The 17,110-nt window shown below is 45.8% G+C and overlaps 1 protein-coding gene across 5 annotated transcripts in view; it reads right to left on the reverse strand.

The window, feature by feature from the left end:
- The window catches only part of HPCAL1 (hippocalcin like 1), a 113,575-nt gene that overhangs the window by 3,101 nt on the left and 93,364 nt on the right, over positions 1 to 17,110 (reverse strand). For 3 of the 5 annotated variants that reach the window (XM_030555438.1, XM_030555436.1, XM_030555435.1), the window contains 2 exons: positions 4,431 to 4,833; positions 2,923 to 3,028 (listed from right to left, as the gene is read on the reverse strand). In XM_030555438.1, coding sequence (XP_030411298.1) covers positions 2,923 to 3,028; positions 4,431 to 4,808 — 484 coding nt within the window. In that variant the 5' untranslated portion in view covers positions 4,809 to 4,833. Of the gene's footprint in view, positions 1 to 2,922; positions 3,029 to 4,430; positions 4,834 to 11,373; positions 11,555 to 17,110 lie in introns of those variants that run through there. The other 2 variants (XM_030555439.1, XM_030555437.1) reach the window with 2 other exon arrangements.

The raw sequence follows: 17,110 nt of genomic DNA on the forward strand, positions 1-17,110 counted from the left end.
TTTCCTGTGTTTTTTTCTTTTTTAAAAAGACTAACATCTATTTGGAACAATAAAATGTAAGCTTCCTACCACAGATTCAGATTTTGCATTTGACTTTTGCTCGTTATCCCTTTTCCTACAAGTGGAAGGCCCTGGGAGGAAACAGATATGTAACAACATTTGCTTTTATTAAAAATATTAGAGAAAATGCATACACAGATGATCTCAGCCTATCATGGGGACAATGACTGGATTCAATGGTCAAGCACCAGTATTAGCTCACCTGACCAAGGTATCATATGCCAGGACAGCAGAGAGATGCAAGGGCCCAAAGCAAGACAAGGCACTTATATTCTGGGCAAGCTGTTTTTTGTTAAAACACTGGCATTTCTGAGAAGAATTTTTGCTAGCCAAAGTTTTCACAAAACTTCACACAAGTTGATTGTTTGTTTGTGTGCAACACTCCAGGACAAAGTACAGTGCAAAGCAAAATCTGGCAGCATTGTCCTAGAGCACAGCGGACAATGAGAAGCCATTCAATTCCTATCAATGAAGCATACACACAAGGTGCTATTCTCCTCTCTCTCGGCTGGAAATGCAGGAGGGACAGTTGGAGGTGTTGAAATTAACACTTCTCATTACGTACATTCTATTACTAAGCAATACATTACTTACGGGTGTGACATTTTGCTAGTTATGGAATTGCTTTAATGAAACTATCTATATATTCCAGGTTTTGCCACACTGCCCTCTCACGTATCTCTGCATGCCAAATGTGTCACAGAAGGACTACTTTACATGTTTTAGTTTTGTATCCCTCCACACGTAGCGCCAAACAGGGAAATCCTAGCCCCACTGAAGTCAATGGCCCAACTCCTGTGGACCTCAGCAAAGTCAGGTTTTTACCCCAGGGCTCCATCTACTGTCAGTTCAACAGAACATGACTCAGAGGGAGCCATAAAAATCTTTAAGGGTATGGCTCAGAGGCACAATTTTGCAAGCACAAACCCCTGCCTTTAAAAAAAAAAATCTGGAGCTACATGATCACTTCTACAGCTGAATGGAGCTAGAAAAATCTAAAGATGCTTAAAGCAGGAATATAAAACTGCAGAGCTGAGAAAAGAATGGAGGTACAAATCTGATGCCAAATCTTGCTCTCCTCATGCATGCGAGTAGCCTCATAGGAGGGAACTGTAAGGAGAGCCAGACTTTGTCCCTAGTTTATACCTTCCCAGTTGAAGGCACTGAAGCTATAGAAGCTTCAGAGGAGCCTTTTCACAGAAAAAGATAACGACACGGTTGACCAGATTGCCAGAGACAGCAGCAGGAGATTAAACTGAATAGGAAAAAAAAAAGAGTGCGGAGAAGAGAAACAGTAAGGTGGCTAGCAGCTCTGCCTCCCCTCTAAGTAGGCAGATGCATCTATTCAGGCTGCCACTCTCCCAACAATTACAGTGGGCCATAGTCCGAGATGCCTGGTCATTGAATACAATTTTAAGCACAGCTCTGACTTGGTTCTACTGGCAGGGACTACTTAGATGGATGACATAAGATCGCTCTGTGCAACATGCAACTAGGATGTTTCCAGAAGCAGTTACTTAGGTACTGCCCTGTAAAACAGTGCATGAGATTGATTTGGGCACAGGCCCTCAAAGGAGCAGGGTGATTTTTGCAAATGAAAAAAATGAGGGCACTTGGTCATGGAGCTGGCACAGGGAACAAGCTGGACAGGCACAGGAGAGGTGAGCAGCCTTTGGAGGTGCAGCAAGGGAGAAGAGGGTCCTCAATCTTCTCTCCCCCTCAGGCAAGAACTCCCCCTCCACTACCTGCCATTCTCTCCTCTTGCAGTATACAAGCTGGGGGAGGAAAGCACACAACTGGCCCCCAGCAGACCTTTAATTCTTCTCTACTAGTCCCCTCCTCATTCACGATATTTGCCACCCTGTATTTGTGTTCTCTCTCTGGCTTCGTGCTCCTCCTCCCGTTTCTATTCCTCTCTGCTCATTTTCTCCCTTGCTCATTTTACAATCTAGCTCCTTCCTACCTCTGTTACCATTTTGCCATAATATATGGAGATATACCTATCTCATAGAACTGGAAGGGACCTGAAAGGTCATTGAGTCCAGCCCTCTGCCTTCACTAGCAGGACCAAGTCCTGATTTTGCCCCAGATCCCTAAGCGGCCCCCTCAAGCATTGAACTCACAACCCTGGGTTTAGCAGGCAAATGCTCAAACCACTGAGCTATCCCTGCTGCCCCACTCACAGTCTGTCTTTTCTTTTGCCCTCCAGAGCAAGGCTCCCATTTGCCTTTCCTGTGCCGTACCACAATTTGTTACCCATTGACAGTGCAAAGGCTAGGTGAAGAAGCAGCGTGCCCACTAGTGTTCTACAGACCGACAGCCATACAGCTGAGCTGCTTGGAGTCCGACAGGGTAGGGTGCCTGATTCCACAGGCAGAGGGCAGACACGGTTTGAGAAAAGATTTCACCCACAGGAAGATGGAGGAAGAGATCAGAGAGCAGGGCAGTGTAGCAACATCCAACAGACCAAGCCTGAGGATGGATCTTACTTCTGATGCACAAGCACTTAGGCTGCTGCCAATGTCACTAGCTTGGTTTGTCAGCAGAAAGATGGTCTGAAAGGGTGAGTGTCGCAAATAAAGGGCTACACCTTTTTACAAAAAAGATCAGTACAAGTCTGGAAGATAGGGACCTTGCTGATTTCTACAAACACAAAGGCTCATTCGCCGTTATTTTATTTGGTTACAGACAACAGACACTCAGATGTTACTGTGACTGACACCACTGTGAGATGACAGACAGAACTGAAGCCCCCTTGAAAGCAATTTTTTTTAAATTAAAAGTTAAGTGTTATCAGTATGGTATCAGACAATGCAAGTTTATTTTTAAGACCTAATGAAGGACTTCTAGTGGAAATCATACCATCATTGTTTGTGTCCATCTGTCTGAAGATTTTGTCTGTTCGTTTCTCTGGAGTGGACTCATCTTCTGGCATTTTCATTACAGATGACACCATTTTGTAGATTGCCTAAATATATAAAAAATAATAATGAAAAAAAGCTATAACACATCAGGACTGAGGAAAGGAACTTAAGCCTCCAGCAATAAACAACGACCTTAGTAGACAGCTGAAAACCCCTATAAACCAAAACAAATAAAAGGAATTGCAGACTTGATCTGCTTTTTCCAGCATTTATTTCTGATTTAGAAAACCAACACAACTGCTGCATTAGTCAAGTCAGTATTTAAGTTAACACACTAAAATACAAGAGCTAAAATATATAGGAAAAAAGTTCCCACATGTAATTTTCCTTCCTTTCATTTCAGTCTGGGGACTGGTCTCAGCTTCAGGATGGCTTTTAATGCACCTGCATAGGCACTTACTGCTCTTCCGTAATTATTGTGCACAGTGGGCTGGGAGGGAGCTACACTTCCATGCTATGGAAAGGAGATGGATGACTAAACTGAAGACCTGTTATCCATTGAACTCATGAGGTACAGCATGGGCAAGACAAACTCCCCTGCCAATTTAATTTCTCCCTAGCTTGTTCTAGAGGAACCATTTCTTGGAGGAGAAAAGTTGGTCACTCTTCAGCTAAATTCTGTTCCTGGCAACACTTGCTGAAGCACTCAACTACCATGGTGGCTTGGATACCTGTCCAGTAGGAACTAGCCTGGAGCACCAAATACTGTCAGAGGCTGAACAGTCAGCTGGTCTGTATTTTCTGTCACTATCAATCACAACTGGGATTTGAACTGGTGATCTAGAGGGGAAAGGCTCTTTCTGACATTACCAGTCCTCAAAGGCTTCTTACCCAGGTGCGCAGCGCGTGTGTGTGTGTGGGGGGGTGGTGGTGGTGGTGGTGAAAGGAGCTGTCCAGCACCTTCCCCTGTACTGCAGTGAGATGAAAAGAGTTTAAGGCCTTTCACTTTAAAAGCACAGGATGGCTCAAATCACAGAATTTGAACTTCAGAGTATATGGCATTCATATCTGGAATTATGGTTCAATCCATTATAATTCCTGGGGCTGTTTCCAAAATTTGGATCCAGATCTGGTATCGATTTTGAACACCTCAAATGGAGGGGGTCGGGGGAGGTTTGGAGGAGGTAGGAGGCGGACAAGGTGACGGGGGGGTTGGTTCAGGCCCATTTCTCCTCAGAGCCTCTACACATTTGTAGTTTGTGGGTAGAATTATTTTCTGCAGTGCCATTTGGAATGACAGCGAAGAACTGCATCAGGAACGTGCTCCAGCACCTATGCTCTAGCTGCAACTCCTGTGAAGTACCAGCAGCAAGCAGAACGGCTATTAGGGTGCACCTCTACCTAGACCTGAAGTCTCTAGCTAAGCGGGCAAGTGATTCCAGCAATATTAATTCAAACGGTAATTTTTGCAAAAGTTAAGTTTTACAAAATGAGACCATTCCTCACCTGCACGATTTCAAGCATTTCGCCACGACTGATATATCCATTGCCATCAAGATCATACATGCTAAACGCCCATTTCAGCTTCTGCTCGAGCTTTCCCCGAGAAGTGACGCTCAGCGCAATGATAAATTCCCTAAAGTCAATTGTCCCATCGCCGTTGGTATCAAAAGTGCGGAACACATGCTCTGCAAACTTCGATGCATCACCATAGGGGAAAAAATTGGCATATATCTTTTTGAATTCCTCAACAGTCAAATGACCTGTGGGGCAATCTTTTAGGAAGCCTTTGTACCACTCCTGAAGCTCATGGTCTGTGAATTCTGTATTCTCCCGGAGATCCTGGAGTACCTCAGGTCGCAGCTTACTGTTCTGCTTCCCCATTCTGTTCTAGGTTAAGATCTAACAGCTGTAAAACAAAAGAGCAAGCACGTCACCTGCTGTGCCAAGACTGAACTCCAATTGATATGTTACGCTCATGGACTGTAAACAAGTAATGCAGTGGAAAGATGGATATTGATATGTGGACATCCAGGAAGTACAAACATATCAACTGATGAAGCCAACCCGCAGAGAGTACTTCTCCACTGCAGAGAGCACTGGGCTGTTAAATATAAGCATCTGCATACAGCTTTAAGCAAGAAAGTGCTTATCTACTTCATTAACCTCCTCTGTCAAAGAAATATCTGATTTCACTCTCCTCCCCTTTTCCCAAGATCTCCCAGCTGCTGATGCTGCCCGGGCAGGGTAAGGGGGTGGGGGAGGTTAGGGAAGAGAAGAAATGGGTGGTTTGGTGTGACCCTGTGCATACCTCATTGCTCAGTCATGTTCCTCTCCCCAAAGCTCTACCCCAGCTTACCCTGCTACACAGCCTGGGATGCTTGAGTCCAGCTTGCAATGTGCTTTTCCTGCCTTTGACCACACAACCCTGCACAGGCTGACATACTGCTATTACTGGGTTGGCCAGGGTCCAATGAGGGAAGCAATGGGGAGAAAACTCTTGAAAAATGTCCATATTTAAAGACTGAAAATCTTCCCGTTAGAAATTGAAGGCACAAAGGGCAGTTACAGTGAGCACTCAGTGCCTAAGTCAATAGGAGTTGAAAGTGCCTGTCTCCTCCTAGTGCCTTTAAAAATCCCCTCCTAAAGCAGTACTTTCCCCCTTACTGCTACCATCAATCAGTATCAAAGGCTCCAGCCCTGGATCTGCAGCAGAGACATTCGGCAGAGCTGGAGCCAAGTCAAGGCCCTTCGGAATGCTTTGCATTGCTTGGGCCCAGCGTTCAAACAGCATAAGCAGGATGGAATAACAGAGGGAGGTGGGAAGGGACAAAGGACAGAAGTGCTGCAGGGAGGTCTGGGCTGAAAGCAGGCCCCACATTTAATGGGATCAACCCAGAAGACCTTTTCCTCCCTTCTCCCAACAGAGTGGCGGCAGAATGAGCAGCCGGGTCACCTAAGGAGAAGGAAAGGCATAAGTGATTCAGGTCTTTTAAACACATTTTAATTCACAATGTTCCTAGGAACCTATACAATGAGATTTTAAAAACAAGATACTTTTTGGGTTTGCAATCTGGCTGAAGCAATTGCAATGGCCTGACATTTGCATATGATGGGAGAAGACAATAGTCTGGCTCCCTGTTGCGTCAAATAGATGGCAGCTATTATACAAGCTTATTCAATGATAGTGTGCAGTACTTTAGAATGTAACATTCCCAACCTGGGCAAAAAGGCATCTCAAAAATCTCATGGTTATATCAGGTGTTCAAGAACGCTCCGAGTGCAACAGACATCCTCAGCCCATTTGACAGGAGGGAGCCTTAGTGCTATGATGGCTTTGGTCATGTGTTTATTTCAGTACTTTGTAGACATGTAGAGCAAGCTGGAGGTGTTCACCTATACCGGATAAGAACCCTTGGTGACATTAATGATCTGGAGGATGGGATGGATTGCACCCTCAGCAAGTTCGCAGATGACATTAACCTGGGGGGAGAAGGAGATATGCTGGAGGGCAGGGATAGGGCACAGAGTGACCTAGAGCAGAGGTTCTCAAACTGTGGTCCTGGACCTCCAGTGGTGCGCGAGCTCCATTCGTGTGGTCCATGGATAGTTCCCTCTAAGGTGCGCACGTGGGCAGCTGCACACAAGAGAATGAGGGTCCATGCACCTAATTAGTGGAGCCATGCAAGCGTGGCTCCACTAATTACATGAGTGGACCCTGGAGAAGATGCAGATGTAAGGTGACGTGGTGGCCTTGGGGAGAACAAGGGGTAGGTGAGAGGGGGCAGTGGAGTGAGAAGGGATGGGGGGAATTTGGGATATGTAGGGCTGCGGTAGTCAGAGAAAGAGGCTGTGGCTGCCAGGAAGAAACAGCTCTCCTTTCCAGCCTCAGCTCTGTGGCTGCTGTTGCGGGTGAGATCCCCCTCTTTCCCAGCCCCAGATCAGGGGCTGCCATGGCAGGGGAGAGAGGTCACATCCATCACATTAGAAAGGTAAGACTACTGATATTAAAATATGAGTTGTGCGCTTTTATTTGCAGAACAAAAAAAGTTTATTATTATTAAGGTTTTTTATATAGCACTTTTATTGGAAGTGCTTTACAATAGTTAGCTAACAGTACAAACAACACTTGGAAAGATCATTAAGTGGTCCGCCGAGACCCTCAGTAATTTTCAAGTGGTCTGTGAAAAAAGAAGTTTGAGAACCACTGACCTAGATAAATTGGAGGATAGAAGAAATCTGATGAGGTTCAAGAAGAACAAGTGCAGAGTCCTGCACCTAGGACGGAAGAATCCCATGCACTGCGACAGGCTGGGGACTGGCTAAGCGGCAGTTCTGCAGAAAAGGACCCGAGGATTACAGCGGATGGGAAGCTGGATATGAATCAGTAGTGTGCCCTTGTTGCATTAGTAGGAGCGTTGCAGCAGATCGAGGGAAGTGATTATTCCCCTCTATTCGGCACTGGTGAGGCCACACCTGGAGTATTGGGTGGTTTTGGGCCCCTCACTACAGAAAGGATGTGGACAAATTGGAGAGAGAGTCCAGGAGAGGGCAATGAAAATGATTAGGAGGTTGGGGCACATGACTTATGAGGAGAGGTTGAGAGAACTGGGCTTATTTAGTCTGGATAAAAGAAGAGTGAGGGGGTAATTTGATAGCAACCTTCAGCTACCTGAAGGGGGGTTCCAAAGAGGATGGAGTCAGGGGTGGCGAGTTGTATGGGCCTGTGGTGCCCGGGCTCCAGCAAAATCAGGGCCCGGGAGGGCCAGGCTCCACCAGTGTTTGGAGCTGGGTCTTTTCCCTCGGCCCTGCCTGCCGCCCCCGTGCGCCTCCCCTGGCCCTTCCTGCTGCCCCCATGTGCCTCCCCTGGAGCATCCCTGCCTGCCCTGGGCAGTGGGCAGCTGCTCCCTGCAGCTCCATGCTGTGCTCCCTCAGCAGCAGGCTAAAGCGGCTGCTGTGCCTGCCGAGGGAGGGCCCTTCCCCCTAGCAGGTGACTCCAAGGTGGGGAGCTTATCCTGGCTAGACCTCCTGAGCAACAGCCTGGGAGGTTGGGTTTGGTGAGTGTCATGCCGGGGAGGGCCCCACTCCCCTGGAGCTCGCTGTTGCCGACGGGGAGAGGGCTGGGGGGAGTCGTCCTTTCTAGCCCCCCACCCCAGCCCCGGGGCAACGTGCTTGCTGCACCCTAAACTCCTCATTCCCAGCCCAGTCCCGCATCCCAACTCTGTCCCAGCCCAGAGGCCACACCCAGCACCCAAACCCCTCCCATACCCCTCCTACACCCCAACCCCATGTCCCAGTCCAGAGCCCGTACCCAGAACTCAAACTCCCTCCCAGAGCCCGCACCCCAAACCCCCTCCTGCACCCAAACTCTGTCCCGGAGCCTTGGGGGGACTTGGACCCGTTCTGGGCACCAACAAAAATTATACAAACATGCCACCCCTGGATGGAGCTAAGCTGTTCTCAGTGGTGGCAGATGACAGAACAAGGATCAATGGTCTCAAGTTGCAGTGAGGGAGGTTTAGGTTGGATATTAGGAAAAACTATTTCACTAGGAGGGTGGTGAAGCACTGGAATGGGGTACCTAGGGAGGTGGTGGAATATCTATCTTTAGGTTTTTAAGGTCAGGCTTGACAAAGCCCTGGCTGGGATGATTTAGTTGGGGTTGGTCCTGTTTTGAACACCTGCTTTGACCTCCTGAGGTCTTGTCCAACCCTAATCTTCTATGACCCTCTGTTTCTTTGAAAGGTGCTCAATACACTCTTATAAAAAACAGTCAGTAACATACATGTTTTCTTACCATCCTCAGCCTCTCGGTTACCCAGCAATATCAACCACTAACTGAGAAGACAGAGGAGCTCAAGGTTAGCAAACACACAATTAGCTACATACCATGAAGAGCATCAACCTGCTGACTAAGGACTAGTCTACACTAGAAGCGCTGTAGCGCATCTGGCGAAGATGCTCTAAGCTGACGGTCTATACCAGCAGTTATCAAATGTTTGTAGTGATGACTCCTTTCACAGAGCAATCCTCTGAGTGCTACCCTCGCCCCCACTTATATATTTAAAAAATAAAAAAAAATTTAAACACTATTATAAACGCTGGAGGTGAAGCAGGGTTTAGGGTGGACGCTGACAGCTTGTGACCCACCCAGGGGGGAGGGATAGCTCAGTGGTTTGAGCACTGGCCTGCTGAACCCAGAGTCATGAGTTCAATCCTTGAGGGGGCTATTTAGGGAACAGGGGTAAAAATCTGTCTGGGGATGAGTCCTGCCTTGAGCAGGGGGTTGGACTAGATGACCTCCTGAGGTCCCTTCCAACCCTGATATTCTGATTCTATAACCTTGCAACCCTCTGAGGGGTCCCGACCCCTAGTTTGAGAACCTCTGGTCTATACTGTGAGAGGTGGTAGCTATGTCAGCTGGAGAAGCTCTCCCGCTAACACAACACAGTCCACACTGGCGCTGAGGTTGGTGTAACTTACATCACTCAGGGGTGTGGCTTATTCAGCCTCCTGAGCAACATGTGTTATACCAACATAATCTGTACTTTAGACAAACCTTAATACTGACAGCTCTTTATTATGACAAAGGAGGTTCTTCGTTTGCAGCAACATCAGCTTTTGCAAATCGAAGTACTGTGAAATGTTATGCCTCTCATTTGTACAGACATTGGTAAGAGTTCAAGAACATGCATTAACATGCAAAAAACTACCAGAATCTCTCACATTGCTACATTAAAAAGGTTTGTATACTCGTGAATCAATTTACTCTTAGCTTAAATTAAGGACTTAATTCTACGTTGCTTTGTATAGTCATCTACACCAGTAAGTGAGTGCAAAGTGCACGTAGTGACTAAGAGCAGGCCAGGTCATGCATTGTGTGTGTGTGTGCAGTACTGTGCCCTACCTACTTTGAGAAACAAGACAAGCAGAACACCAAGACGTGACATGACAAATGCAGTGAGATAAGACATCTGATAACGAGTAAGCACTTTGCAGGCAGCAAAAGCTCAGTTCATGCACCAAAACCTAAAAAACATGAAGTGTCACCAAAAATAACTGCAATACTTCAGAGGATTATCAATAACTGAATTCAACTGCATTTTATTTGTATTCCATTTACCCTCCACACAGCCTAAGCAATACAAAATCCACATCCTGCTCTGCGGCTTACTGCTTCGAAACAAAAACCAACCAGCTGCTCATTAATAAAACACACCAGGTTCAACGGAAAACTCTGCTGATATCATTAGCTGCTTCTGTTTTGTTGGAAACCACAAACATTCCAGCCCACTAGCATTATTTCTAGTCAGTCACAAAGTTTGCTCTGTTCCTTTGTCACGTCCCCAACTTGCTTCCAAAATGCTGAAACTAAACTGGCAGACACTGAAGCAGCAGCCATTTAGAGACACAAGGCAGCTCTCCAGCTAACTGCAAGTTTGCAGCTACCAGTACTTCCTCTCCATCTATATTTCAAACCCACTCTGCTCCACATATTCATACTCAAACGAGTCTGTATGCACAGGGCAGGGAACACATCCATCCTTCTACTCCGCTGCATTTTAATGGGTGGTCATGGGTGGTCAGACCTCTGCAGGGAAGGGCGGATTAGAGTAAACAAAATCAGTCCAGTTTAGGAAGCATTTTAATGTAATGCTTCTGGCCCTGTATGAACCTTCCCCCTCTTCCCTTTTCCCTTCCAGAGGCCTCATCACCTGCTAAGAGTTACTATCTCCTGGTTAAAAGTTACTGAAGTCTGTGGGAGCCTTTCCATTGAGTTCAAAGAGCTTTGAATCAGATCAGAGGGCGGCAGCAGCAGCAGCAGCATCTGGGAGAGCAGCAGAGGCTGTTAAAGGGCAGAAACCGAGAATAGCCTCAGATACATGGGGGAAATGCAGGCATGATCACCACTTCTTCACTCTCCACCCCAAAAACTGGTGGCTCAAGGAGGTGGTTGGATAGGCAGATCTCAGCATTCCCCCCTTCCTCCTGCATCCCCATCAACTCTACAAGTGACAGGCAGCTGGCCATGGGAGCGGAGGGAAAGAAAGGGAGATCTTGTAGCCTGGGAAGCCAGGGGACCATCCCCCCACTGGATGGCATGTTGGCCACAAGGGCTGGGGAAGGGGAGACTGGAGAGCTGTGTGGGAGCTCAGACAGCAGGCCACTGCATATCAAGCAATGGGAATCTTCATTTCTCTAGAGCCCCCCACAACTTCTCGACAACTGTTAAACCATGGCATTCCCACCATCCTCCACAGGCTGTCCAATCTTACTCTCTTCCCAGGGTTTCTTTCATTATTAACTTAAACAGTGACTGAAAACCTCAGCTTGAGCTTGGCTATTTTCCTAATGTCTTTCTCCCTATAGATTCTCTGGCGCCTTCCCCTCATTCTCATCCATGCTACAGAGATTCAAAATCTCTCTACACACCATGGTTGGAACTTACATGACACACCTGCTCTGGCTGCCACGGTGAGACAGCAGCACAACTCTCCACCTTTATGCAGGTGTCAAACACCTGACACCCTGTGTTTCAACAACTCTGTGTTCAGAGGTAAGTGATGTTCACTGAATTAGTTCGGCTCTACAGCACGGCATCTACTGGGTAACACGGAAGGGACCAAAACTGCGAGAAACCTGTAGAGTGGTTCCGGCAGGAAGAGGAAAGGACACTGGTAGCATTCTCCCACCATTGACGCTGTACAGTAACTCCTCACTTAACGTTGTAGTTATGTTCCTGAAAAATGAAATGAAAATTGGAATTTCCTCATAAGAATGAATGTAAGGCGGGGGGGTTAGGTTCCAGGGAAAAATTTTTTGGCCATACAGTACAGTGGCTGGGAGGTGCCCCCTCCTTACCCCACACAGGCACCGCCCACTGCAGTGAAGATAATGAGGCAGGCAAGGAGGCTGACGGTGCTGTAGGCTAGGAGCAGCATGTTGTGCAGCAGCGGAAGCAGCTTCCCCTACTCTGCAAGCACCAGGGGCGGGGGACTCAACCCTCAGCCCGCCCACGCCACTCCTTCCTCCAAGCCCCCACCATTAACCTGCCTCTTCTTCCCCCCGCCTCTCCCTTTACTCCACACACCATGTCCTCCCCCCTTCCTCCCCTGCCTCCTGCCTGCAGCAATCAGCTGGTTTGTGATGTCTGGGAGGGAGGGGGAGCCTGCCCAAGGAGTCCTCGCTCCTCCTCCCTCCTTCCTAAATGCCAGCTGATTGGTGCAGGCAAGAGGCAGGGGGGAGAGAGGAAGGCTCTCTGATCTGCGGGGTCTGCCAGTGGGCGGAAGGCACGGGGAGCTGGCGTAGGGGAGCTGATAGCAGGCAGCCAAACGATGTTACAGCGAAGCATTGCACAACTTTAAATGGAGCATGTTCTGTACTGGAACAGGGACAAAAGATCAAAACAACGTTAAGCAAGGTGTTACTGTAGTTGTTTCTAACCCTTCTGTAGTGAACTCTGTGCAGTGTGGACAGGGATGTATGACTAGCTTTAGGAGAGCGTTGACTGGGATCACCCATTGCTCTGTGAAAAATCCTCCACCTGAAACTGATTGATCTTCGGACACAAATTTCTTCACACATTTCTGTGGATATGAACAAAATCACTCACTTTGGTTTTTATACCCCAATAATCAGTGCGGCAGGGAGGCTGTGGAATCAGGATCCAGGCATGCAAATAACCAGAGATTTATGACTGGCCTGCGGCAATTAGAAACTCCGAAGTTATCCTCACAAGGTGACCACAAACACACTCTTAGTAGGGGGATCAATTTAAGAGTTCTTTGGGGGCAGGGACTGTAATTTACTATATGTTTGTGTGTTGCTAGTGCAAGGGGTCTTGGTGCTACTGCAATATAAATGTTAAACTAACAATAAAGGGTGTGTTGATTCCATTTACTGGAATATCACTACTTCCTCATGTGAGAAGAGAGATTTATTGCAATTAGAATGAAATTTGATATTAACTTCAAAAGCTCTATACTCCAATAGGTTTCTGCATTCAACAAATTATAGGTTACCTTGGGTAAACCCATCTTTTAGTTCAGATTATTTTAGAAAAGTAACATGCAATGCATTTGTCATAAACAAATAAGTAAGAGTTAATAGAACAGAAGTACTTCATATCTCTTTTGCCTGTAAAGGGTTAACAAGATCAGTGAGCCTGGCTGTCACCTGACCAGAGGACCAATCAGGGGACAGGATACTTTCAAATATTGAGGGAGGGAAGTTTTGTGTGTGCTGTTAGAATTTGGTGGTTGTTTTCTCTGGGTTCTGAGAGTGACCAGACGTGATCTTCCAGGGTAACCCAGGGAGGGGAAGCCTGAGAGAGGCAACGGTGAGGGAAAGGGTTTACTTTCCTTGTGTTAAGATCCAGAGGGTCTGGGTCTAGGGGGTTTTAGGGGGGACCAGAGTGTAGCAGGCACTGGAATTCCTGGTTGGTGGCAGCGCTACAAGTACTAAGCTGGTAATTGAGCTTAGAGGAATTCGTGCTGGTGCCCCATCTTTTGGACGCTAAGGTTCAGAGTGGGGAATTATACCATGACAGCATTAAAATGCAATTATTGTTCAGTGTCTGAGCTTTTCATATGGATTCTTTATGTGCCAAACCCAAATATAAACCTGCAGTTGTGTAACCAATTTGTTAAGAGTAATTAAGGAAGTGACATTAATGTTAATTTATTAAAGCACATCCAAAGAAATAGCTCTTAGATAAGACTTGTTTCAGGTAGCTCCTGCAAAATGAAATGCCCAAATATCTCATTAATCATGACAAGAAACCCTGCGGCTGGCATCCAACTGACATTTCATTTGATTGCTCTAAAACTCTTTCATCAAATCAGATTCCCGAGGCTCACTAGTTGTTTTAGCCAGAGAAACATTTGGGAGGATAGTCAGTAATGGAAATCACAGGTAGTGGGCTCTCAAAGAGGAAAGTTTAAGTCAGTCTTATGATTAGTCTCTCTTTCTTTTGCCACATGATTTATACATTTCAGATAATATACTGGATAAATACATAGCATTGGCTTAAACACACTGCTGGAGAAAATTCTTCCAGGTTTGAGAACGGTGATGGTGGCACGAGGAAGAAGATTAAAGACTCCTGGAGCCCTTCACCTACTTATGAGCACTGGTTTCATCTTGCTATGCATCACAGGACATTGTACTGCAGTTCTGGCTGACTCACCCACAATTTGGGGACCTTACTTAAAAGGCATTCAGCTCTTAGCATTTGCATGTACAATGTGTTAAAAGAGGTAGATTTAGACTGACCATAGATTCTTTGCCGGCAGATCAGTTAAGAAACCACCAGTCTGTCCCTCAAAATAGATTTCTTCATCACCTCCAAACTGAGAAGGTGGCCAACCTTCCAGTCTGGCAAGGTGTAGGAGAAAAGCTATTGGTTTAGTAACAAATGTACTATTGAAAAGAGATAGCAAGACAAAGCCACCAAGAACAGCAATACTCTAAAGAAATTAAAGGAGGCTTTACAAATTTCATCAAGGGATTTGTAAAGTTGTAGAGCAAATGAAATATAGGAAAGCTCAGATTTTGATAGAGATTTAAATCAGAGGTACAGGAAAGTAAACAGGCAGCTCCATAATGGATTTTGCATCTATTATAAAGGGGACTTCCTGAGGAGTGAATAGGCTTGGAGACTCAACGACCTTCCCCTAATTTCTCACTCTAGAAGTAGTCACTTCATATCAGGGATGCGACATAATATAAAGGTGCTGTAAGGGAAGGCAGCATGCATCATAGCCAGTCATACGCCTATTTTGCTTGATAAACAAAGAACTTAGTTTTCAGGGTGATTACCTGCAATTTTCATGAGCATGGAATTCCTGACAGTAACAAGAGAAGAGAAAAGTAAAAAGGAATGCGTTAAAGATGCTTAGACAAGAACTTGAAGATGTAACAGACCCTTAGGCTTTGGAATGTACAGTTTACTAGAAAGATAAAATGTTATAGCAGATGGTTCACTATGTAGGGCCCAGGAAGGGAAAAAACAATGAAAAAGGATTTTTCTTCAAGTCTTGTGCCTGGAGCTTTGGTAAATGTTAGCTGTATATTTAATCATCCTCCCTCGATCCCCTAAAACAACACCCCTACTGTAATGAGGTTGAGAAGCCAAGTTAGAAGTTAAGATGCACAGAATAAATGGATTAAGTTGTTCTAAATTTCCTTCTCATATAGAATCACCAGAATGTAGTCAATGATCCTACAACAAAATCCCAAGAAAGAGTGAATCTGGATTTTTAATCATCTAAGATGAAGACTCACTAGAAAGTAAGTGCAGGATACAATGGCGAATAACCATATCCACACATTTCAAATGGCTTGAAGTATCTAGCCAGTAATACCAGTTATTGCTAAATTAGCAGACTGGGCACTGGCATCATTAGAAAAATTTCAGGTACTAATGACAAAGTTCCATTCACTTTTAGATTTTCAACTCTAAATTGAGCATTGCTTATTGCAGGTAAAATTTCTCTCTACATGCACAACCCAGAAGCCAGGAGACTGACTTCTTTCATTTCAGCCCTTTGGAAGACAAACTCTTTGGACTGAATTCCTGGTAAGCTGTGTCAGTGAATCAGTTAAAAAAGTTTGGGGAAGACAAACTCCTTAGAAAGCAGCAAAGAATCCTGTGGCACCTTATAGACTAACAGATGTTTTGGAGCATGAGCTTTCGTGGGTGAATACCCACTTCCTCAGATGCATTGTATTGTGCGTGGTATTCACCCACGAAAGCTCATGCTCCAAAACGTCTGTTAGTCTATAAGGTGCCACAGGATTCTTTGCTGCTTTTACAGATCCAGACTAACACGGCTACCCTCTGATACTAAACTCCTTAGAGGGATTCACTTCCTTGTGGTATTTCCTTGCCTCAAGCGTGATTTAGTCTTCACAAAAAGAGGAGAATGTATGCAATACCTCCATGTATGAGTGTGTCTACAGTATTCTTCATCAGGGAAGGACTGCACACAGAGAGACGTAATAAATAATCTTTGTATCTGAGAGCATTAGTTTTGCAGGGGGAAAAAATCTAGTATCATTCCAATGTCACTGAGCTACAAAGAGTAAAATCATGTATAAAAACCATTAAGGTTTTGAAATAGGTTGCATTGTGCCTTTGGGACCCCAGCAACACTCAGCAAATGGACAGCATGAGCCAGGCATATTGTTATATGAGATTTTGGAAGACAAGAGTTGCTCCTATGTCTATGGATATCTTTTTAGAAACAGTTAAATACATCAGATACTTGGACATTTTCTCATCAGATACTTGGACATTTTCTCTTGAAACTGCAATAGTACTTTAGGTGGGCACAGGCCCACCGACAGCAATTCCAGGCCCCAGGGCACAACAGTCAATGGCCCCCCTAGAAAGGAATGGCTGAGATTTATGACACTATAACACACTAGAACCCACTATGTGTCAGTTGTGGCGTTGTTTGATCTAGTTAACTTTTTTTTTTCCTCGTTACAGCACCAGTATTAAAAAATTGTGAGCCTATACATGAAGATGTAGAATGTGTTATTTTGAATTATATATTTAAATTAAATAAACACATTACGGAATGAAATTAATTAATATACAAAACATTTAAAGAATCACAAAGTAAGAAAACACCTAAAATATTAAGTAGGCGAATTAAACACCTAATCGTGATTCATGTGTAATCTAAAGACAAGGAAAAAACTGATATACAAGATATAACTGAGTATGACCAACAAAGTTCAAATACACAATACTTGCGCTGCTGGTGCTGCGGGACATCAACACCCAGAGCAACGAGGAAACAGCAGGGCTGGTGTTTAACATCTACTGGGAGATCTCCGAGGCAGCGGTGGCTAGGGGCGAAGGCCGAGCGAAAACCTGTGCCTCATTCCCTGGCGGAGCAGGGGTGGTGGCCCCTCATCCTGCACTTGTGATTGCGGCTCGCCAGCCAGTGCTAGCTGCAGTGAATGCAGGGACTAGTCCCGGCTGCCTCTCAGCAAATTTAGGGCGGCTCAGTTGTGTGGCTGAACTTGCTGGCTTGCATTTGGTGAGGAGCTGCAGCCCTGGTGCAGGAAAGCGCAGAGGGAGCTTGTTCCTTTTAAAAGCCTCCCTGTCCTCAGCCCCATAGCCAGAGAGCCAGCACAGCAGGCACAGTGGTTTCCAAGAGTCCAGAGGAGGC

The sequence above is a fragment of the Gopherus evgoodei genome, chromosome 3, assembly GCF_007399415.2.
Source record: "Gopherus evgoodei ecotype Sinaloan lineage chromosome 3, rGopEvg1_v1.p, whole genome shotgun sequence".
Taxonomy (NCBI): Eukaryota; Metazoa; Chordata; order Testudines; family Testudinidae; genus Gopherus; species Gopherus evgoodei.